At 45.6% G+C, this 23,286-nt stretch overlaps 11 protein-coding genes across 11 annotated transcripts; 6 read left to right on the top strand and 5 right to left on the bottom strand. All coding sequences in view use genetic code 12, as the record gives it.

The window, feature by feature from the left end:
* Positions 1 to 388: 388 nt before the first annotated feature.
* Positions 389 to 2,368, top strand: YVC1 (Yvc1p; the record flags this gene model as incomplete). The annotated part of the gene is made up of 1 exon (XM_025478833.1): positions 389 to 2,368. One exon carries the CDS (start codon positions 389 to 391, stop codon positions 2,366 to 2,368), a length of 1,980 nt encoding a protein of 659 aa, XP_025338306.1.
* A 290-nt stretch (positions 2,369 to 2,658) lies between these two features.
* Positions 2,659 to 7,651, top strand: CXQ87_000250 (sorbose reductase SOU1; the record flags this gene model as incomplete). Its single annotated transcript, XM_025478832.1, has 2 exons — positions 2,659 to 6,231; positions 6,875 to 7,651. The coding sequence occupies 2 exons, from the start codon at positions 2,659 to 2,661 to the stop codon at positions 7,649 to 7,651; spliced, it is 4,350 nt and encodes a 1,449-aa protein (XP_025338305.1).
* A 135-nt stretch (positions 7,652 to 7,786) lies between these two features.
* On the top strand, positions 7,787 to 9,751 carry CXQ87_000249 (sorting nexin 1; the record flags this gene model as incomplete). Its single annotated transcript, XM_025478831.1, has 1 exon — positions 7,787 to 9,751. The coding sequence occupies one exon, from the start codon at positions 7,787 to 7,789 to the stop codon at positions 9,749 to 9,751; it is 1,965 nt and encodes a 654-aa protein (XP_025338304.1).
* Positions 9,752 to 9,939: 188 nt separating this feature from the next.
* Positions 9,940 to 11,193, top strand: CXQ87_000248 (uncharacterized protein; the record flags this gene model as incomplete). Its single annotated transcript, XM_025478830.1, has 1 exon — positions 9,940 to 11,193. The coding sequence occupies one exon, from the start codon at positions 9,940 to 9,942 to the stop codon at positions 11,191 to 11,193; it is 1,254 nt and encodes a 417-aa protein (XP_025338303.1).
* A 39-nt stretch (positions 11,194 to 11,232) lies between these two features.
* CXQ87_000247 (uncharacterized protein) lies at positions 11,233 to 13,803 on the bottom strand (the record flags this gene model as incomplete). Its single annotated transcript, XM_025478829.1, has 1 exon — positions 11,233 to 13,803. The coding sequence occupies one exon, from the start codon at positions 13,801 to 13,803 to the stop codon at positions 11,233 to 11,235; it is 2,571 nt and encodes an 856-aa protein (XP_025338302.1).
* Positions 13,804 to 14,377: 574 nt separating this feature from the next.
* CXQ87_000246 (uncharacterized protein) lies at positions 14,378 to 14,827 on the bottom strand (the record flags this gene model as incomplete). The annotated part of the gene is made up of 1 exon (XM_025478828.1): positions 14,378 to 14,827. One exon carries the CDS (start codon positions 14,825 to 14,827, stop codon positions 14,378 to 14,380), a length of 450 nt encoding a protein of 149 aa, XP_025338301.1.
* A 271-nt stretch (positions 14,828 to 15,098) lies between these two features.
* On the bottom strand, positions 15,099 to 16,240 carry CXQ87_000245 (uncharacterized protein; the record flags this gene model as incomplete). Its single annotated transcript, XM_025478827.1, has 2 exons — positions 15,099 to 15,701; positions 15,725 to 16,240. The coding sequence occupies 2 exons, from the start codon at positions 16,238 to 16,240 to the stop codon at positions 15,099 to 15,101; spliced, it is 1,119 nt and encodes a 372-aa protein (XP_025338300.1).
* Positions 16,241 to 16,987: 747 nt separating this feature from the next.
* NOP1 (rRNA methyltransferase) lies at positions 16,988 to 17,932 on the top strand (the record flags this gene model as incomplete). Its single annotated transcript, XM_025478826.1, has 1 exon — positions 16,988 to 17,932. One exon carries the CDS (start codon positions 16,988 to 16,990, stop codon positions 17,930 to 17,932), a length of 945 nt encoding a protein of 314 aa, XP_025338299.1.
* Positions 17,933 to 18,402: 470 nt separating this feature from the next.
* Positions 18,403 to 19,239, top strand: HEX3 (SUMO-targeted ubiquitin ligase complex subunit; the record flags this gene model as incomplete). Its single annotated transcript, XM_025478825.1, has 1 exon — positions 18,403 to 19,239. One exon carries the CDS (start codon positions 18,403 to 18,405, stop codon positions 19,237 to 19,239), a length of 837 nt encoding a protein of 278 aa, XP_025338298.1.
* A 374-nt stretch (positions 19,240 to 19,613) lies between these two features.
* Positions 19,614 to 21,005, bottom strand: CXQ87_000242 (Imp2'p; the record flags this gene model as incomplete). Its single annotated transcript, XM_025478824.1, has 1 exon — positions 19,614 to 21,005. The coding sequence occupies one exon, from the start codon at positions 21,003 to 21,005 to the stop codon at positions 19,614 to 19,616; it is 1,392 nt and encodes a 463-aa protein (XP_025338297.1).
* A 290-nt stretch (positions 21,006 to 21,295) lies between these two features.
* On the bottom strand, positions 21,296 to 22,879 carry CXQ87_000241 (uncharacterized protein; the record flags this gene model as incomplete). Its single annotated transcript, XM_025478823.1, has 1 exon — positions 21,296 to 22,879. One exon carries the CDS (start codon positions 22,877 to 22,879, stop codon positions 21,296 to 21,298), a length of 1,584 nt encoding a protein of 527 aa, XP_025338296.1.
* Between the last annotated feature and the right edge of the window lie 407 nt (positions 22,880 to 23,286).

The following is a 23,286-nucleotide window of genomic DNA, read 5'->3' as shown; positions in this document are numbered from 1 at the left end:
CAAATGATTCAAAGAACAGAGACAAGCAAAGACGAGCGCACTACTAAACTTTTTACTAGAATATTAAATTCCTTTTCTGTGGAAGTGGTTTCCAAAAATAGCAGCCGTCAACATAATTCCCCTGCGCCTATATCCTTTCGGAGACGCGCGGCACAATAATTGCATATCTATATAGGCGAGCTATTGATAAACAAAAATTACATAATAATTGACAGACCACGATGTCTATTCATTGAACCAAAAGAATAGCACAATCGACGAGATCCAGATCATATCAAACTCATCCGATCAACAGATCATTCAATTGAAAATGTTTCCATGCATGCCTGTCTGCCTGCCTACGAGAAGGTTGCGGAGTATGTGAGTTCTGTTATCAACAACACTAAAGATGTCTATCGAGGAGGATCCGTTGTTTCCAACTGGTAGTAGCATTGGCAATGGCCGCTGTGCCGACTCCAGACAAAGTTATCGAATTGCGCTAAACTTAAAGGCAGTCATTGATAGGGTGATTCCGACTATCTTCGATGAGAAGGAGATTGTGAATCCTCACCTGGCTGTGCTTAACCCCAAAGTGATTCGCCTTATTTATCGTTGTGCTGGTGGAAAAGGTAATGGTGCTGCTGGTACAACTTCGTATAAGTACCGGGCAGCTCTTGTTTTTGCCTTGTTGAAGGTCACTGGGTGGTACTGGCAACAAGCTGAATATAGACTTTCAGACAATGAACTATACTCATTGAGGGCGATTGCTGCACAGTCTTTGGCGGTTAATATTATCGAGGAAACGAAGGATGACGAGTACTTGTTCTTGAGAATGCTTTGTCACCGTTATCTGATGAAGATAGGAGGCCAAGATTGCGACCCTGTCAGTGCTCTAGAATTGGCAGTGGATATGCATCTGACTATAGTAATTGGCTGCTCAGGCTATCAACGATGCATGAAGTGGTTATGGAGAGGCTGGATTATGCAATCGTCTACCGACCCTCATTCCTATGTGCTTTACAAAGGTGTTGCGTCTCAGTCTATCAGGACACACTTTGATCCGGATAGAATCAAAACACCGGCGTATCAAAACAAGATTGAGATTGCGTTTAGTGTGCTATACTTGATCTTCTACACAATCATTTTGAATACTCATCAAATCGTGACAACTGACGTTGATGTTTTTGAGGGTTTCTTCTATGCGTTTACCTTGGGCTCGATCATTGACGAGCTTACAAAACTATACCATGTGGGCTGGAACTATTTGGGTTTTTGGAATGTGTTCAACGACGTCATGTACTCGATCATAGTCATTGCCATTGGGTTTCGTTTCGCATCTCTCAGACATACCGGTCTTTACAGAGAAAAATACGATGAGATCAGTTTCCGTGTGTTGTCTTGTGCCTCACCCTTGATGTGGTCCCGCCTTCTTCTATACTTGGATGCCCAGCAGTTTGTGGGAGCCATGATCGTTGTCATCAAGACGATGATGAAAGAATCTATTCTATTCTTCGTTTTGCTTGGTGTAGTGATTTTGGGCTTTTTAGAAGGCTTTTTGGGCCTTGATGCATCAGATGGAAAAAGCGAGGCCACCAAACATATTTTGACTTCATTGGTGAATGCTGTTATTGGTGCCTCTGGCTTCAATGATGTCGAGAATCTCGTCCCACCATATGCACTGGTATTATACTATATTTACTCATTTGTTCTTCAAGTCATATTGATGAACATTCTAGTTGCATTATATTCCACAGCTTACGCTGCAATTGTGGAAAACGCCACAGACGAGTATTTCGCCTTGGTGGCTCAGAAAACGTTACGTTACATTCGTGCCCCAGATACAGACTTGTATGTCCCACCGTTCAACTTGATCGAGTGGATCATTTTCCCGCTTTACTACGTGGTGTCCAAGCGTACATACAAGTACATCAACAGAGTGGTGATGACGATTGTCTACTCACCTATGCTTTTGTACATCACTATTGATGAGCTTGCTAATGCTCGAAGAGTCCAGTACAATCGCTTCAAGGGTCTTCCCGATGATGCTAATGAAATCGACACCGAGTGGGACATGACAGACGGATACGATGTAGACTTGTTGGTAATGGGAGACAGCGGAATCGAAACGAGAGATGATGAAGTGAATGTTGAGCTCAGAGAGCAACGCGTTGCAGAAAACAAGGATCCGGAATTTGCTGCAGACTTCCCATCCTTACTGAAAGACATCGAACAAGTGATTCCGCCGGTTGAGAAAGCCAACGAGAGAGGCATAAAGTGGGAGCAATACGCATTATACGAGAAGCTTGACCATCTATCAAGCATAGTCGGCAATCTTGTGGAGGAAAACAAGAAGCTTCGGGAAAGGCTTGACAAGAAAAATGATGCCTGAGAGGGGATGAGACAGACTTAATGCTCGGGTGCGAAAAGCTACAGGCCTGAGACAGAGGATCTGGGGATTCCGACGGTCTGCAAAACCGACTTATACTACCCAGAATCTTTTTAGAAACACTTGTAATGAAGTAATTTTCAATAAAACAAACTTTGACGATTTTGCTTAATCCGGAGCTTTCTATTCACTCAATTCACCCGTAGTCAACTTTAAGTAGTGGCGGGCTTCGCGAGAAGTGCCTAACAAATTTGATCAACTCATACGTGCAAGAACTACACCGAAACGTCATCATGACGGATGCCACACAATACAAGTACGGTACCGACGTTCGGTTCGACTATTCCCATGAGCCCAACAGTCACAGCCAACTAAAAGAAGATACGGCCACATCCAGTGGGGCTGCTAAAAAGAAGAAGAAAAAGAAGAAGAAGAAGTCAAAGGCAGCAAATGATGATGCCCCAACGGAGGAACAGCATTCCACAGAAGATCCAATGTTTTCCATTGATGATGCTCGAATCCACGATCCGGAAGCTGACTATCCTACCTCAAGAGTAATCAAGGTGGGACCTTCGGGAGACTTGATTGTGGAGAGCCTCGACGACGAATACCCTCCGACTGGCGAATCTGCAGTGCCCGAATACTCCGAACCGCATGGCAGAGAACTGCTAGATTTCTCTTTATTTCATTTCCACAACGACGAAGAACGAGCGTTTTGGGCAAACTTGTCCGATGATGAGAAGAGAGACATACTTCGTGTCGACAAAGAGCATCTCATGGAGAACCTACGAAATCTCAAACGGAATCATCCGAATAAGGGATTGCCGCTCAATCAATACGGAACCGGCGAGCACCACCACAGCCAAGGAGGTGAGCATTGCACTTGTGCCTACTGTGGGCGGAATAGCCGCTACATAGAGGATGAGCTAGCTATAGCATACAACCAGCATCTTGATGTGATAGCTAACTATCTTGAGAGCTGTATGAATGCTCGTGCAGAGTTTCCTCGCAGCTTCTCCGAGCCTCCTTTCCACCCAAATCCCTCATATGAACACCAATATACCATCGATGCTGCGGCAAGCCACGGAAATAACGAACACATCACTCCCTCGGCTCATACACATATGGAGGAACCAATCCATACCGAGGATCATCCCTTTACGCAAGCAGTGTCATCGAATGAAGCCAATGACCATATTATCGAAGAGAGAGAGGAAGAAAATGATTCTCAGGACCCAGATGAGAAACTACTAATGAATCTTGAGCCAAAAGAAATGCTAGATATCCTCGGAAAAGCCAAAAAGGTCCTGGAGCTCATCAACCCGAACACGATTCAAGAACTTGTGAAGTATGAGCTTCTACAGAGAAACATAAAACCGGAAGCTGCAATCGACGAGTCTGCTAAGAATCTTACTGAGATTTTCGCCAATATCAAAAAAGATGATGCAAATGGGCTTGCGAAAGCGGTGGAGTTCATAAGATGCTGCAGTCGTCTTTACAAAGAATCCAACGATCAGTTCAACGATGTACTGCAGTTCCTCTCAAATTTTGCAGATTTGATCATGAAGAATGATGGCAAGTCATTTGTGGATATGCTAGAATCACTAACGGATGCCAGGAATGCCCGCATGAACCTTGTTGATTCCAAGATACAACAGATTCAGGAGGGCGAATCTGAACCACCAAATGAACAAGTGCTACAATCGCCGCTCAATGTCAACGAACATGTTGATACAGATCTATCTTTTGCTCCTGAAGATACCGAACAAGCTTTCGATAATGCTGGTATCAACGAGGAGGAATACTACAATCAGCAAGATGTGGCACATCATCACGGGCACGAACACGACCACGACTATGTTTGTGACCATGAATGCACGCATAATCATGAATGTGACCACGAATGCGATCACGAGTGCGACCACGACGATTATGATCATGATGACGAGTTGAACGATGACGATAGTAATCAAGATTATGATGATGGTGAGTTCGATGATGAGGAAGCTCAGCGCGGGCGTTCTCAGGAAATCCGAGGTTTCGTTATGATTCAAGCCGTCAACATGATTCGTGAGAGGTTCATGGAAGCCTACGAACGTAAGCTTTCGGAAGATCGTACGCAGAAGTTTATCGCTGAGCTTGAGGCAGAAGAAAACGCTAAGAAAGAGCGAGAAGCAAAGAAGTTGAAAGCGAAGGAGAAGCAAAAAGAGAAAAAGCGTTTACAGCAGTTGGCAAAAGAAGAGGAAAAGAAGCGCAAAGAGGCGGAAGAGCTTGCGCGTAAGGAAGAGGCAGAGAGAAAGCAGGAGGCTATTCGGGCAGAGCAATTAAAGAAGAAAGCAGAGGCCAGGTTGAAGAAAGAGGAGGAAAAAAGGAAGCGCATAGAAGCTTTGCAAAAGAAGGAGCTTGAACAGCAACAAGCAGCTGAGAAGAGGAAGCAAGAAGAACTCGAGCGCGAGAAGGAGAAGAAAGAACGTGAGGAGCAGCGACTTCAGCAGCGGAAGTTAGAGGAGCAGAGGCTTGAGCAACAACGGCGCGAGGAACAGAGACGCAAGGAGAAACCGAAGAATTCAGAGACGAAGAGAACAGAGCTGACTACCCTTCAGGAGACTCCTATAAATCAGTCAAGCTCTGATCCAATAGAGGCGGCTCTGTCAACGAAAGAGGCCAATGACACTCATCTGTCAACGTTGCCTCTACCTCAATCTATCATGGGTCAAGACAACTTCAATGAGACAGAAGAGTTCTTGAGCAGACAACAGCAAGAACTCCTCGAAAGAGCCAATAGCTTGTCTCTTGATTCCACAAACCCTTTGATGCCTCTTGACGAATTACAGGCTGACATTCCAACCACTTCGCCGCCCAAGAATCACCTATTGGAACAACTTTATCGTGCCAAGCCTCAATCACTCTCATCAACATCGGTTTCTACACCCCACATCAACTCAGCGGAAGTCAATCAGTTCGGCTTACCGGAGCAGGCTCCTCAGCTTTTCTCACCTAACAAAAATCCGGAATTCAACTCACAGCTTGATGGGTTCAGAGGAATGGATTGGCGCAATGGAACACAATCATTTTCAAGCCACCAGTCGACTCAAGGAATTGGTGCCAACCAGAGCACCTCTCAGTTCAGTCCATTCAATTCGAACGCTGTCTTGGACCAGTTACATCAACCGCCGTCGGTTGATGTATTTCTGAATGCATCTGTTGGCAGCAATACCAGGCCTAGCATCCAACAAACCAATAACTTTTTGTGGTCAAATGGTGCATCGAGAAACAACTCTATCTGGAACACGTCCAGTTCTGAGACACAACATGGAATTTGGAATAATAATGCCTCACTGCAGCAGATTAACAACGGAATGCTTCCAGTAGGCGGAAACCGTTTTTCACTTTCGGAGCAGAAACATATGGTCGACGTTGAAGCTGTACAGAAAGCAGCTTTCGATGCATTCACCCTCATGCTGGCCAATAATCAACTCTCATTTGATCTGGCTCCTGTCATGAACATGTTTCAAGTGGTGAGAGGTCTCTTGGGGAATTCATCGATGGGGATGTCTGAGTTTCTCAAGATATTGAATGTGCCCGGCCGGTACCACTTTGATCTCATCCATGATGACCGGGGCAACGCTACGCATATTAAAGTGATGCAGAATCCAGCCAATGGTCCACATCCTCAGATGTCGGGACCGATGGCCCAACCGGGGTTGCAGCCACTGCTCAATAACAACCTACAGTTTGGTTTTTCAACCGCAACACAGGGTCCATTCCAGAACCAGCCTTTACAGCAGAACATGCCGAATGTGCCACAACAGCCGCAGCCTATGAAATCTGTCAATGGCGCCCGCAAAGACAGCATGATGGAAATGGTGCTCACAAGACCAACGGGTTCAAGCTACCGAATTCAATTCCCGGCCTGTTCAACTCAATGGGTTTCGGTCAGGGCGGTGGTATTTGGTAAGGTGGATCTTTGTCACCGAGTAACCAATATCTTATTTGAAATAGGGCTTAATCTAAATCCTGTTGCTATGATCATGGCTGTAGAACCGACAATAAAATAGGCCCGCATACTCTGAATGATGTAGAGACTTAGAAACATATTACTAAATAGTATGTCTAAGCCAGAAAAAGTCCGAACCGCAATAGTGAGAGACCTGCAGCTCCTGCAAATGGCATTGCCCGAGTATAACGGGGCACTCTATTATGCTACCTGAAGCCACCTTCACTACACAATACCGTAATGAACATCACTAACTCAATTTTCATGATCGGTCCGCTATTCTGATGTAGCGGACCAGTTCCCCTGTGGCTAGATCGGAATCAGAACATAATACCTGCATACAGCCCACACACAGAGGCTTTGTCCTTCCAATGTAAGATGTTAGCAACCTTGCCAACATTGTATAAAAGGATCCGCGTAGCCTCACTGCGAACTACTTAGAACTTACATTTCAAAATGGTCACATCAATTATAAACGAAGCTCTCGGCGATTTGCCCACCCAGGCCCCCAGGTTGCTGCTAGTGCTCTTGACTTATTCTCTTTGAAAGGAAAGGTCGCCTCAGTGACAGGTTCCTCCGGAGGAATTGGTTGGGCAGTGGCAGAGGCATTCGCTCAGGCTGGTGCTGACGTTGCCATCTGGTACAATTCACACCCAATTGAAGACAAGGCGAAGCACTTGGCCGAGACTTACGGAGTGAAGGTTAAGGCTTACAAGTGCAACATCTCGGACCACACCGATGTGGAAAGGGTCGTTTACGAGATTGAGAAGGACTTTGGCGGACTTGACATCTTTGTTGCCAATGCCGGCGTGGCATGGTCCGAGGGTCCTTGCATTGACGTGGAAGGCGTTGATGCGTGGAAGAAAATGATCGATTTGGACTTGAACGCTGTGTACTACTGCGCCAAACCTGCCGGTCAGATCTTCAAAAAGAAGGGCAAGGGCTCCTTCATCATCACCGCATCAATGTCTGGTCATGTTGTTAACATTCCCCAGCTTCAGGCACCTTACAACGCTGCCAAGGCTGCTACCATAATGCTTGCCAAGTCGCTTGCGGTTGAATGGGCCCCATTTGCAAGAGTCAATTCAGTCTCTCCCGGCTACATCGCCACTGACATTACCGAAAGCATTGACCCAGAGATCTCTGCAACTTGGAACAAACTCATTCCTTTGGGCAGACAAGGCCAGCCTCGCGAGTTGGTGGGTGCCTACTTGTATCTTGCATCCGATGCCTCCACCTACACCACGGGTACGGATATTTTAGTGGATGGTGGATACACCGCCCCATAGATATGAATTACATAGCAAACTGAACAATTTAGAGATCATAACTCTGTAAATATTGACTATGTACTGCATACAACCAGACAGCCACCTAGCCTCCGATTCAACTGTGAGATAGTACACACTATAGTCACAGCGATCATGGATGAAGATTTGACCGCCTCACACTGGGATGATGTGCTACTGCCATCTACTAAATTCTCCTCAACTTCGACATTCCCCTCACATCTAGGCAATCAATTTGCCGACCTTGGTCTTGACGACCCAGATAATGAGAATGACAATGAAGAGCAGGAAGACGAAGAGGAAGACGAGGAGGACGAAGATGATACTACCCAAAGCCATACATACCAAGCATCACCTTTTGGGCTTGGCTCACAACAACAACATCAGGCAGAATTGGACCAGATCCATGAAATGAGAAAGGAGGAACTAAAGGAGCAGAAGTCCGCCTTGATGTCAGAGCTCACAGAGGGCTCCGCCTTTGACGACATGGAGTCCTCCCTTGCCAATCGATCGAAGGTAACCTCGTCGGATCCCTTATTTAGCGATAAAGGGAAGGTACTCACCCAAAGCAATGCCACTGAACAACCTTCGGACCATCTTCAATCGCCAAAGAAATCTCTGCAGCTAAAAGGCTCACTGTTCCGTGCACATCGTGCCAGAAAATACCCGTCTGCTACTGTTGTGAAACAATTGAAGGAAGAGACTGGTGTATCGGACCCCTTGAGTGCGATAGCCAACAAGCCAGAGTCCGACGAGAACGAGAGTTCAGCAAGCCCCACAAATAAAGCAAGCGAGCTTGTGAAAGAGAGCAATGCTCCTTTGTACGATATCAAACCTGATTCTACCGAGGATAAAGAAGCTGAGTTAACTCAGTCGCCCAGTAAACCTGGTGAATCTAAGCACAACCGCAGATCATCCTCTTCAGGTACAGAAATTTCTGTTGGTAACCCAATCAAGGTTGGTGACATCACTAATGCACACATTGTGTATTCGATCGAGACCAGAAACCTAAAACTTCTGCTTCCCGAGCAATCCCCCAATCGCTTCACTGTCTCTAGGCGTTATCGTGACTTTTGCTGGGTTTACAAACAACTTCAAATAAGCCATCCTGGAAGGATAATACCACCTCCGCCATCCAAAAAGACTTACATTGGGCGCTTTAACGAAAACTTCATAGAGAATAGGCGATTATCGCTCGAGAAAATGCTTCAAAAAATTAGCAAAATTGAGGCCTTCGTCAATGATCCCAGCTTTATCATCTTCTTGACCTCGCAAGATTTTGCGAGAGACTCTAAAGAAAGAGAACGCACAGGTGGTGTTGCTCTTGACGATTCTGGAGAACCCGAGAATGACGGTATGCTGAGTACATCGGTAGTAACCGGTTCTGGAACAGGAGGCTTTATGAGCTCGCTTTTCTCGATACCAACAAAGCTTCCCGAGCCAGACCCCTACTTTTCACGGAAAAAGGGATATGTTGAAGATTTGGAACATAACCTCAAAACATTCCACAGATCACTCGAGCTCATTGCTGGTCAACGAATCGAAATTGTGGCCGTGACTGAGGAAATTGCTACTATCATCGATGAGCTAGCTGATCTTGAGATTCTGAAAGCCACCTCACTTTTACTCAAAGCCTTTGCAGAGATCCACATGAAACTCAAAGAAAATCTCGACAGAGTCAATTTGCAAGATCAACTCACGCTTGGTTTCACAATTGAGGAGTATTTGAGGGTTATTGGTTCCGTCAAATACATATTTGAGACGAGGACGAAGACGTATAACCAGTATTATACATTCCAGCAGGACTTGCTCAAAAAGGAGGAGGCATTGAACAAAGCCAGCCATAAAGCTAAGTCAGAAAAGTATAACATATTGAAATTTGAGGTCGACAATTTGAAGCAGAAGACAGCACAATTCGAGAAGAGCTTCAATGCTATCAGCGAGACAATCAAGGAGGAGATGGACAATTTCGAAATGGAACGGGTTGACGACTTCAGAAATAGCGTTGAAATCTATATCGAAAGTTCCATTGAATCCCAGAAAGAAGCAATTGAGCTCTGGGAAACTTTTTACGAGAGGCAACATTTGGACCAGATTTGATCAATATGATGCACTACGTCGTGCGGAATAGAGTATGAATAATAGGCGCTGCATATCCGCGCGCATCGCAGAAACTTGCGTAGAGGGGTGATGATTCATGTCCTGCTCAGATCTACTTAAACAATGAGGCCCTGACTCAAATAAAGTATTTTGATCTCATCACGTCACATCTTGAACTTTTTTTTTCCATGAGCAACCAAGTTCACCTAAGCCGAACCAAACTATCGATTCTATCGATCCCAAGAGATAAAGTTTGGCTATTTACGGCCCCAATCCTCAAGTTGTTAAAGCAGGAGTCACTGAAAAACTCCCCTGGTCTTGGACAGGAAAGTGAATCTGAACTCGACTCTGATGATGACTTGTCGCATTCCGAGTTGAGTGATGATTCTTCTAATTCAGCAATAAGCGATGTTGTGGCTTCTCAAGAGAACTTGGCTCGGCAGAAGTCTGATAACGGGGTGGATAACAGCAGTAAGCACGCACATATTGCTCCTCCTCCTGTCGAGAATGAGGTTGAATCCTCGGACGACGAAGACGAAGAGACCATCTTCTTTCATTTCGCTTTGACGCCTAACGAGTGTACCGTCATCTGCTCCTCCACAGTCTTTCAGGAAACTTTCCGTGAACTGTTGATGGTGTGCCAGAAGTTGAGCTATGATGATGTGGTGGCCGCCGACAGACAATTCATCAATCTTCAAGTGGATAGTGATGGCGAATCCAACAACTCTTCACGAATTTTGGAACTAACGCGACCTCTTTCAGAAAATGGTATCCCTTTATTTTTTCTATCAAGTCATTTCACTGATATTGTCTTGATACCGCATAACCACAAGGATGAGGTGGTAAGAATTCTTACAAGCAAGTCGTTTGAGTTCTCCGATGTCTCGAACAGCTATTTTGTTAAAACTGAAGCGGAGAACGCCAGCGAAAGTGAAGACCAAACTACTAGTACTCTGGAACTTGAAGACAAAACTCTTCTGCTATTTCAAGAGAACGGCATCCACCCCAAAATCAGCAAAAGTAAGAAACTTCTACTAACGGGCGCCCGACCCGGTAAAGTGAAGGATGCAATCGAGAAGGCTGCGATGTGCATTGGATCAGGATTTCTTCCAGACTATTTTGTGATGACACGAACGTCACTCAACGAGCTTTCGCTCATACTACCGGGCTCAGCTCGCAAGCGTGCTGCCATGGGCTTTGACTTCAAATCAATCATTGGCTCTGCACAAGATATCATTCTTCCCATCGACATCGACTTACGAGCCCTTCCTCTTGACTTGACCGGTATTGTTGCAGGTCTTGCCAGTCGTATCCTCAGCTCATGCGAGGCAAGCATAGAGATGAGCTATTTATCAATGGCACGGTCAGGTGTGGTGATGATTCCTGAAGAGAATTTGAGTTGCGTCGCTCAGGTTGTTAAAAGTATCAATTACGGGCCATAAAGGAGATTTGCTTGGTTATTCAGCTTGTACATACCTAATCTAATTCTTCTTTCCCTTCTTCTTAGTCTTGCTAGTGCTCCATCCTTCATCGTCAACGGTAGGGATCTTATCGGCACTTGTAACAATAGCAGCGGACCAATTCTCACCGCTGCCAGCGCCAACCTGTTTCTCGACAGCTTGTCTTCTCTTCATGAATTCCTGAGCAAATCTACGACCATCCATGGTAGCAGAAGAGCTGTAAATTGTCTCAGAAATCAATTGGCTGGAATCAGGATGCATAGGCAAGGTGGTGAAAATCTCAAGCAAGTCATTCTTGGAAACAGAAGGGTACATGTTTGTCATGGCTGAACGGGCCCACACGAGGAAGTCCTCTCTGACAGCGTTTCCATTGATGGTCAGTGTGTTGGTACTGGTAGAAGAAGCAGCACGCAACATCTGAGGAGAAATGGAGCTCGTCGAGGCACCAGCAGCTGAAGAGTATGAAACAGGTGCTGGAGCGGGCTTCTTTGCTGGAGCAGGTTTCTTGCTCACAACGGTGGTCCAAGCGTTATCTTCCTTTGGTGCAGAGGCAGCCAACGAGCTAGCAAGAGAGGTCTTGGCTGGAGCAGCCGCCTTGCTAGCGGCGTGTTTAATCTTCGCTGCTTCAGCTTCCTCTCTCTGAATTTCAGCCAAAGACTTCTTGCCAATAACAGGCTGCGATGGATTGTTAGCCCAATTGAAAGTTGGTTTCTCAGCTGCAGCTGCAGCTGCCTCCTCTTTCGAAATGGCAATAGCCTCTGCTAAAGCTGCCTGTTGTCTCTTCTCAGCTTTGATTTGTTGCTCTTCACGCAAGCGAGCAGCTTCCAAAGCCTGGATTTCTTTCAAAGTCATAGAAGGTTTAGTTTGTTCTGTTGAAGAAGCAGCCTTCTTGGCCCATGGAGCCAAAGCGGGCTTTTCCTGCTTGGCTTCTGATTTGACGGTTTCCTTTGCTGGCTCTGGCTGCTGCTCAGGAACAGTTTCTTCCGTTGGCTCGGTAGGCACCTCCGTAACAGATTTTTGAGGTGATGCAGGTTGAGGTTCTTCCACCTCGGGCTCTGGAATAAAAGCTCCAGGCATTTTCGCAGTAGGATCTTCATAAGGAGCTTCACTAGGTTGTTCTGGTTCAGCAGGTGGTTCTTCAGCAGGTTGGCGGCGATGATCATCGTCATTCAAAATGCCAGTGACCATCGAGCTGTGGATGTCATGGAGAACGGGATCGTCAGACTGAGGCTTGGCGATGTCAGAACCCTCAGCAGAGACAGACCCTGTCAATGAGGATGATGGAACAAATGGGGAGTTAACTCTGGACACCGACTGTACGCCAGAAAGCCAAGGCGACATTTGGCCCAGGTTGCCTAACCCAGCAAGATTCGTGTTTACAGCACCAGGAGTCAGAGGGTTTCCACCCATCAAGCCACTAGTTGTGTCCAATCCCCAACCCGAGTTATTCCTGGACAAGTTAGGCTGCTGTTGCTGCTGAATCTGCTGCTGGAGCAAGGAAGGCATATGCAACTGGCCAAAACTGCCTGACAAGTTTTGGCCTAAGTTTTGGCCAAGATTGGGACCTAAGTTTTGGCCCAAGTTCTGGCCCAAGTTCATGCTAACGGGATCGATGGCAAATTGATTGTTGGAGAACTGGTTAGGTTGGTTCATCAACGGATAGTCACGAGAGCCCATGAAATCAAATAAGTTGTTGGAGTTACTCATTCTCATGGATGCGGCACCAAGATTCAGATTACCTCCATTTGGCAAAAGCGACGAGTACAAGTTACTGGCCGCAAATGCAGACTGTTGATTGGTATCGCCTAGAGGAGGATTAGGAATCTGCAGAGAGTCACGACCCTGCTGAGATCCAGTCAAATCCGGCAATGGTACCTTAAACGGTTGAACATAATTCTTCACACCTTCACAGAATTGCTTCAATGAGTAGAAGTTGGACTCTTCAGCACGACGTATACGCAAATCGAAATCCAAGTACCCGTCCGTAAGCCATTCTTGCATAACAAGACCCAGGAACGGACCTTGCTCATTTCCAGATGGGTCAAGATAGAGCCAGAAAAGATGCTCAGGCTGCACCAAGTTTCGATCGGTAGAGTTTGACCGTTCTGGTGGGGCAAGGTTGGGAGGCGGTGCCAGCTTCTTTCCCACGCTCATCTGGGCCATTTCATCCTCCAAAGAAGGCACAGACCCTTGAATAGACTGGTTCAGTGATTGGCTCTGCTGATACAGCGGATCCAACTGGCTCGATGTATCCGTAGGCTGGATCAGCATACCGCCTTGCGCTTGTTTTTGCAAGTTGAGATGGTAGATCTCCTTGGGAACAGAATGCTTGTAGTTTTCCTGGGGCCTGGAAGCTGGTGGCTGGTTAAGAACTTGGTCTTTAACCTCATACCACACGTTGAAGACATCTTGGATTGGATACCTCTTGGAGCCTTTGTTGGTGGGGATATTGAAGGACTGGGACGAAGTAGCAGGTGTTTCATTGGACGAGGCTGCCTCATTGAATGAATGCTCCTTGCGGAACCTTGCATCGTTAGTATTCGCTGGGGAAGAGGTGGTTTCATCGTTAGCTGAAGTATGAGAAACATACATGTTGGTATGCGAATCGGTTTGCATTGGGCTTTTAGTTTGAAGCAGTGTTATGAAATGCTTTTATTGAGGGATTTGTGGTAAATACGCGGCTTTTGCTGAAGAAAAGGTGACGTAAATGTAGATGTGTGGGAGGTGAAGTATGGAAAATTTTAATGCGGCACTTTTTTAGTGTCGCGCTGATGTTTCCAAATTTCTTAGTGTTGAAGAGATCAAATGAAGACACATTTTAGATCTATTTTTTGATTTCGAATTGATATTTTAAATAAATTCATTTTGTCATGAAACGATGACTTAGATTCTAATAACTCAACCTAGTACAAATTCCGCTACGTACGCGCTAACCCTGGACATGGTGTTTCAAATCCGTTTTGTCCTATCAAGACAGATTCTTTGTCAGCCGTCATTTTCTCTTTCGGTAACTCAGATTACGTTTCAAAATCATTATTCGTACGTCCATTTCTTCTTGCGTGGTTTCTTCCGTATCGTTGAAAGAATTGGTTGACCACCTTCGCCTACAACGCTTGATCTCGTTACCTTTTCATTCGTAGACAATTCTAATTATTCAGATGACCCTTTAGATTCCAAGTCTCTTCTCCATCTCACTGTGGAAGTCTGGAACGTTTCTGCCAGCCTCAAAACCACCCTTGTAGATGTCTTCCCAATCAACTGTACTCTCTCTGTTCATCAAGATATCTTTATGCAAAGTGTCGGCGCCACCAAGCACCTGTGGTTTAAAGTCGGTGGCCTCGACAAGGTCCATCTCCATGGTTCTACGGATTGGTTCACCAGCACCAAACACACGTCTGTAAGTCTCCATTCTAGTTTCATGTTGAGTTTTTTCCCAATTCTGAATTCTTGACTCCAATGGATGACGGTTATTGAGCTGGGAAGCAATATTCAATGGACCTTCTTGTGCCCTCAAGGTATCCTGCAAAGCTGGTGTGTTCTCAGAAGCATCCCGAAGGTGGTGGTTGAAATCAAAGAGGGATTTGTTTTTTCGGGAACAGCTCTCAAAGACTGACATTAGTTTCGATTTTTGAGGATGAATTATTTAATTGACGTACCATTTTGATTAGTTACTTTGGTGGCAATAACGTTATGTAGGCGAGCGACAGATCGTTTTGTCGATATTGGGTCACGTGCACTTGGCTGCAAAACATCCTACAACGATCAAGAAGAGATCACTAGACTTTATATCACTCTGACCATTTTAATCCTAACTAATTTATAGCTCTATAGTTTATTAAAGCGAGGGAGGTTTTATGTTGCTTTGCAGTTCTCGCGATGGGGGCTTCTCACATTCTCTCCACAGGCTCGTCCACAACGTCTATGAGCCTTTCATTTTTGTGTGCCTTGTCCTTGAGGAAGTCTGGAATAATCGACCAATCCTCTGGTTGGAGAACACCGTTAAAACAAAGGGTGCCGAATAAAAGGGTAACGAAGCCAAACAATTGCAAAGAACTGAATGACTCCCATCCCAATACCATTGCAGTAATCCATACCAAAAGCGTCCTACAACTGTCGATCGTCGAACGTGCTGTAGCAGAGAGCTTTTGAGTAAGAGAGACCCCACAAAAGTTGAACGATGAAATGCAAATCATGATAAGGAACGAGGAGATAAGAACTTCACGCAGCGAGAAGGTTTGAGTCAACGATTCACGTAAATTGAATGGAGAGTCAGCAAAATTATCCTTCGACTGTATCAGCCCAATAATGAAGTTAAGAGCAACCAAAGAGGTTGTCAAAATCGTAACGCCAAAGAAGCCCTCAGTATAGACCAAGCGCAATGGCGTGAAGTGGTACTTGGCGAGAATCTTCTCCTCGACAACAAATTGTACAGCCTGAAGAGAGACGGCCACTATAATCAAGGACATACCAAAGATCACGAGCGCTGGTTCCTCTGCATTCGTTTTTGCTGGACCTGTTCGACTTCCGAGTACCCCACAATACCTATACCGAGTGTGACGATTACCAATGCAATCCACTCCAAAGGCCTTATTCTTCTGTGAAGAAATACTACCGAAAGTACAGCAACGAAAAGAACAATGGCGCCTCTGGTCATCTGGTAAATCGAGACGGGTGTGTAGATCAAGCCCACATTCATAAAAGTGGTGGCCAACATATCGCACACAGACGGAATAGCAAGAAGCATGCTTTGACTCTTCAGCGAAGGCCGTGTCTCACCGGTCAACGGTTGATATTCGGCTCTCCGTGAAAATGGAGACTTGTAGATGACGTAGTACACAATGTAAATGCCAAACTCGCCGATGAACATCTGTAGAGTCTGAATAGCAGGTTGCTCGAAGTTCTGGTGGGTATTCACATCAGGATTTGAGCAGTTCTTGACACACTGGTTATCCTGGTACTTGGTAAGAAGGGAGTTAAGACACCCACACACCATGGTGCCAATCACTATGGCAACTGTGTGAAGAGACATGGTGATGTTGGATACTTATTGATCGTAGCCTAACACGCATACGGCACCGGATCCTCTGGTCGATCGGATACCCAATTGGGAGGAAGACAGCTGTATGTGCAGGTGTTAACTGATAAACCGATTATCCAATGGAATCTGGATCAAGTGATGTCTGATAAGTCTGATAATTCTGAGGTACTATTGGGAGGGTCTTATCAGCTTTCAGACAATGTTTGGTGTCAATTTGACTAGTGTGGGGTGAGATACGTTATAACGTGTCCCAAAAGGGTAACTACATAGTGAATTTCGTGCCGCACGATGGGCATCGTTTTCACCAATAGACCTTCAGTTTGAACTCGACCAGGAATACCCACACAAAAAAACATTTTCCGAAATTTACATGGATAAATAAGTGCTTTTCTGCTGATTCGAAAAAGCTTTATAAAAAATCTCGGAGGTGTTTGGAGGGTCACCAATTGTAGGAAAATGCTATTTTTTCATCGTTCATAGGCCTAAACGGCTCCCTACACTGATATGTCAACATTGAAGCAAACCAAAGCACCAGACTTAGAAAATAACAAAAATGTTTGACCCTATTAACGAAGAGAAATTAATATTTATACAGCGTGGCAGGCGTATTGACGTCGATGGGTTTCCCAATCGCTGGGGTTACCCGCACGGCATCTGTAGGAGCGCACTATACTGTGGAAAATTTTTTCCCACTTCTCATACTCTCTACCTTACCAAACAACAAATAAACACACAATAATGTCTTTCCCAACTAGAGGCGGTAGAGGCGGTGCCCGCGGCGGCGCCAGAGGCGGATCCAGAGGTGGCTTTGCTCCAAGAGGTGGCAGAGGTGGCGCCAGAGGTGGTGCTAGAGGAGGTGCCAGAGGAGGTGCCCGTGGAGGTGCTCGTGGAGGCCGTGGTGGTGCCAGAGGCGGTCGTGGTGGCGCTAGAGGCGGTGCCAAGGGTGGTGCCAAGGTCGTTATTGAGCCCCACAGACACGCTGGTGTCTTCATTGCCAGAGGTAAGGAGGACTTGTTGGTCACCAAGAACATGGCCCCAGGTGAGTCCGTCTACGGCGAGAAGAGAATTGCCATTGACGAGCCAGCCAAGGAGGAGGGCGCTGCTCCTACCAAGATCGAATACCGTGTCTGGAACCCTTTCAGATCCAAGTTGGCTGCCGGTATTATGGGTGGTATCGATGAGTTGGGTATCGCTCCAGGCAAGAAGGTCTTGTACTTGGGTGCTGCCTCCGGTACCTCCGTTTCCCACGTTTCCGATGTCGTCGGTCCTGACGGATTGGTCTTTGCCGTTGAGTTCTCTCACCGTCCTGGTAGAGAGTTGATCTCCATGGCTAAGAAGAGACCAAACGTTATCCCAATCATTGACGATGCTCGTCACCCACAGAAGTACCGTATGTTGATTGGTATGGTTGACGCTGTGTTTGCCGATGTGGCCCAGCCTGACCAGGCTCGTATTATCGCCTTGAACTCCCACTTGTTCTTGAAGGACCAGGGTACCGTTGTCATCTCCATCAAGGCCAACTGTATTGACTCCACTGTTGACGCTGAGACTGTCTTTGCCAGAGAGGTCCAGAAATTGAGAGAGGAGAGAATCAAGCCATTGGAGCAGTTGACTTTGGAGCCATATGAGAGAGACCACTGTGTTGTCGTTGGTCGTTACGTTAGAAGCGGTTTGAAGAAATAAGCCGTGACAACACGCATTATAGGGAAGCATTGAGCGGGCATACCATGTATTTTAGGCAGATTTGCATCGATAATAAAAGAAAAGACGATTAAGTCCGTGATCCGTAAAGTGGGCCTTATTTATTTCCTTTCTCTACGAACTGGTAATCATTTAACGCTGAATGCGAGTTTTGAATTTTAGCCAGCCAAAAAGAGACGGGCTTCTCATTTAACCTTAAAGCAAGACTGCCCTAAACAACTGCGTAGATCTGGGTATCCCTCCTACTTTTGAAGATCGAAGTCACGTGCACAAAATACAGCAGTACTGTTACCTCGCATGGTGCCTGATATGTCAGCGATCGGAACCTAACATAAAACACAACTAAGTTTTTTCCTCATCAGTCACACTTTTAAGCTCTACTTGCTCCAAAAATAATCCAGTTCCAACTTGAATGTTATCCTTTTTGACCAACATCCCACAGCTACGACAAGATGAGTGAGCAAGATACTAAACAACCGTCAAGAAGGCGGCGTTCGAGTATAATAGAGGTTGTCAGCGATGGCGAAAATGAGTCCGGCCTGAGCTTCAACGAACAAGAACATCAAAACAGCATCATAGAGGTCCCAAGTGATGCCGAGCTGGATGCTTCCGATGATGAGCTAGAAATAGTCGGTGAAGCTCCAGCTCCAGCCGTGGACGATGACGAGATTCAAATTACTGGTCAAAATGAAATGAGACCATCACCTATTCAATATCCTGGTGCACCCATGGAGGCTGTTCCTGTTGATGACCACCGTGAGGAAAGAGCTTCCACTCAAACGCCACCTACGCCGCAGCCACCAATGAGACAGCGATCACTATTCGGTAGAAATCCAAGAAGAAATACGAGAAGAAGAACTGCTGGACAGCTGCTTATGGAAAGACTCAACTTTGCAGTACCTTTCAGTTTCTTCAATCTACCGGAAGAGGAGCGAAGGTCCTTTTTTAATTACTTACATGCACAAGACACAACAGATGAAATATCCGGCGCTATACTAGCTCGTTTAGAAAGAGAGGACGATCTGGCCCTTGATCGTAAGATAGAAAAGGAAAAGATTTACAATCGAGATACGCTTCGCAAAAAGCGAGATGAAGCTAAGGAGGAAGATAATTTGCACACAACCAACATCACTCCCACAGATAATCTACTTTGCGAATTATGTGGTATACAGTTGGGCGAAGGCATCCCGATGATTTCATACCCGACCCTAAGTATAACAGAAATTTGTCAAAGTATGTTGCGGATAACAAGGTCCAAGCACCATGGTTCTGCGTCACGCAATGTCTAGATAGTGATAGGGCACTCTCCAAACGTGTTTTTGTTGGAAAATGTGGCCACGTTTTCTGCGGAAGATGTATAAAGAACATTGGCAATAGAGCACCAGGAAGGCGATCTAAGAAGAAAGATCAGGAGGTGTCAATTGACAATCCTATGATCAGCGCTCCACGAAAATGCCCAGCAGCAGACTGCTCGCATCAATTTTCTCGTGGCAAGCGTGCATTCACAGAGCTTTTCTTATAAGCTGCTCTTACTACGGACGGTTTTTTTTTTTTTTGGGTATGGATAACGGTTATGGTTTTGGTGCAATGATATAGACCTTCGTAATTTCGTTTATGATAAGTATAAATTTGCATAATGCGTAGAAGAAATAAAGTATCGTGATCAATCAACTCTAGCTTCAGACAAGGTCAAAGGCTTAATATTGTTGGAGAAGATGGAGGAGCCGTTCTTGAATCTGTTTATCTTCTTCAACTTTTCTCTCACCACCATCACAGGGACAGTGGACTTTGTGACCAAGTAATTCGACAATGATCCCAAGAGGACTCCCTTGATAGCACTCAGACCCTTTGAACCAACCACAACTAGCGTAGGCTGTAGGTTGTCGATGAATTCCAAAATAAGATGACGGGGGATCGGGTGATGAATTATCTCAATGACAATGTGAATTTGTAGTTTAGTCAATTTCAACAAGTTCAAAACTTGTTGCTTGGCACGATTGAGCATATTGAGCCTTGCGGTCTCTCTCTCGTTAGTGGAGTTTGCTTTAAGATTATGGTTGGCATCATTATCTTCAATAACACAAACGATGAAGAGAACCGAGCCGTCGACCAAAACAGTTCCCAAACACCACTCAAGGGCAAAGATTGACTCTGGACTGAAGTCCATACAAAGAAGGAACATCTTGGGCTTGACCTTAGGATTTATGAGTTGGAAAAAGTTACCACGTGTGATCGTTTGGATAACTCTAGAGTGTGCGATATTGGAATCAATCTCGCCTTCCTTGATTGTCTCGTTCAATTGCGATGCAAACTCGGAGTCCAACTTGTCCTCCACTGCAGAAGTGTAAGGTGCCATGAACCCTTCGCCCTCACCGTTGTCATCCTGGTCTTTGGTAGAATAGCTTCCGTGAGGGCCTCTCAACTGCTCATTCTCTTGATCAATGATCTTCCGCCTGTAAGCTTGGTAGGTCTCCAATTTCTGTCTTCTGGCTTCGGCATTCTGATCGGAGTTGTTAAGATCCAATCCTTCCTTGCCTGTGAGTGCATGTTTGTTTTGTGTGAGCTTCTCAACAACTCCAAGGTCGACGTCCTTCCCGATGTTTCGTGCATTAGCGACTGCCCGCTCTGTGGCGGTCAACTCCTCGAGCTTCTTGATGGTTTGTCTGTCGTTCAAATTCGAGTTCTGCAAAATCGTGGAAATCTCCAGTATCTTTTCATCCTGGCAGGCGTAATTGGGTAAGATGTTACCTGTCCCATCGTACTGAAACTTTTCGTTGTCGTCATCGTCACTGATATGCTCCTCTTCTGACACCTCATTTTCCCAGAGAGCGTTATTACCATTTTCGTCATTGGCTTGTTCATTGGTGTCTCTCAAGCGCTCCAGTGGATCGTGGTTGGTAATAGACCACTTGATGTCTTTATTGTTGAACTCGTCATTCAGGGTTGAAGAGGATCTGCTGTTGCTATTGGAAGGGGAGTTCGACCGGCCTCTCGACATGGATTTCTGGATGATGGCCAATTTCTCAGCCTCTAATCTGGACTGACGACTCGCCATTTTTGTTTATGTCTGTAACTGCTGGAAGGTTTCCGGAAAGAGGAGTTGTAGGTTGTCGCAGCTTAATTTGATTTTACTATGTGCCAAGCCCCGCATACTTAGATATGGGTCGCACTGTTTGACCGTAATTGTGCATTCAGGGCATGACTGATGATACTCGAATTGACCGAAAAATAATTACTTGCCAATGTACTTTGTCGTGCTATATATGAAGATAAAAGTATGCTGAGTCTCTCATTTTGAAGCCTTCTTATTCGAACGAAGGTAAGTTTGGTTGCGAACATTGCTGTCTATGCCTCATCTTCGTCTTCACTCTCCCCAAGATACTCCACCATGATGTTGTCACCCAGCTTCAACCCATTGAACTCCTCAATCGTCTGTTGTTCACATGGCAAGACTACCTTCGGGAATGGCTTGAATAGCTCAAAATTAAAGTCGAATTTTTCGCAGAACTCTTCTACCGTCAACTCCGACTCCTCGTAAGCCTCGTTCTCCTCTCTCTGAGAGAGTTGCGTCTCAACGAAGAGATAGAGCGCCACGACAGGCATGCTTTTAGGAAACTTCTGAATCACACGGCGACCATCGGGGATCTTCAATGACACTCTGATCAGATCCTTTGGTGTTGCTTCTTGTGCTTGCTCTTCAAACCAAGCCTTCTCCACCAACGTCTGAATGAAGTTCTTTCTCATCTGCTCCAATTCCTTCTTCAGACTCTCTTCCGCCTCCTTCCTTTGCTTCTCTTGCTTCTTTTCTCTGTCTTGTGCGAGAGATTCAAGATAAGCCTCGTCTTGTTTTTCCTTAAGAAGTCGACTCAACTCCATCTCCTGTTTGTCGTACCGCTTGGAGACAAGTTGTGGATTAAAATGATTCACACTCTTCTTCAAGCTGCGAAGAACTTTGTTCACTACTTGTTGTTGCTCATCATCAATATCGAATAAGATGTTCGATTTGAAGATGATAGACATCGAGGACATAACCTGAGGGTTTCTTGTCACATTGCCCACAAGCATAACATACGGAAGTCTCCGAATTTTGTAAGTTTGAGCTACTTCAAATGCCTCGGGACTCTTGTCAGTGTTGGCTAAGTAGATCTCGTTATCAGGACATTCGTCTAGAAGCAGTTTCAAATGAGGTGATTGTACGAATTGGCGAGCGAATTCGACGCATGAGTCATCAACCAATATGGTTGTCAAGAATTTGTAGTCTTTTTGAGACTCTTCATGGCATTTGTTGAAATCTGTGGTTCGTAAATGGAGCTCCGTAGGGTTAATGCCCTCGGCGATGCTTGTTATGTCATAAGTCTCATCATAAGTGTCCCAATTAAACAGGCTGGGAAGTGCTTTATACAATGGTGATGAGTTCCAGCCCAACATGAATTTTAGGAAAGAAAAGAGCATGGAAAATGCCCTGGGTATAATAAGGAGAATGATCCACAAGATAGAGGGCTTCTTCTGAACCACAGGTGGTGATTCAGCCTCTGTCTTTTCCGAAACAGCCAACGCTCTCCGAGACATGTGGATTCCGAGGTCGAATTGCCAGTGATTGCTGATCTTTGGGGCCTTGGGTAGCTTTGGCAACAAATGATCTAGCACAAACTCGTCATGTAGATTTCTATGCACTGCATTGGATTCAAATCTTTCAAACCCTGACGCCAGCGAATCCAGCGGCGTTGGTTCCTCAATGGGTGTTGGGTTCCTCTGCACGTTATCTAGGCCGCTTTCAAAGAACGATAGGACAGCATTATTCAAGTTGAAGCTGTGATTCTGGAGCAAAATGACACTCTTTTCGGCCTTGTCCTCGTCTTCAAGCGAGACATTGGTAATGGCCACAAATTCGTCAAGCACACTTTTCTGTTCGTCTGTCAAAGAGTCCATGGTCTGACGTGGTAAAAATGTGTATGAAGATTGTGTACTCTATGTGAGACGACTGCAGGCGCGGGGGTAACTCCTAAGTGTGGTGAGAAGTGGGCAAGTCGATTGAAAATATCAAGGTGGATTTATTATTTCACTTTGATCATTCAGAAAGAGGCATATGAAATTCCGGATTTTATTGATGGGTTGGTAGGCGCTGGCGTGTTGATCTCCTGGTATGTAGTAGAGCCCGACTAAGACTGGACGCAGTCATGGTCAGTGTTGTAATCGGTACAGTCCAGAATCACAACAGCCAGTGGTTATCAGTTGCCCTGTCACTTAAGGCACTGAAGTCACCGGAGTCGTCCTTTGTTGATTTCGATGACCGACTAATTCACCAGGAGTGTGTGCCATTTGTTTCACCTTTTCTC

Source organism: Candidozyma duobushaemuli, assembly GCF_002926085.2.
Source record: "Candidozyma duobushaemuli strain B09383 chromosome Unknown A_B09383, whole genome shotgun sequence".
In the NCBI taxonomy this organism is placed as follows: Eukaryota; Fungi; Ascomycota; class Pichiomycetes; order Serinales; family Metschnikowiaceae; genus Candidozyma; species Candidozyma duobushaemuli.
This window is presented reverse-complemented; position numbering and strand designations above follow the sequence as displayed.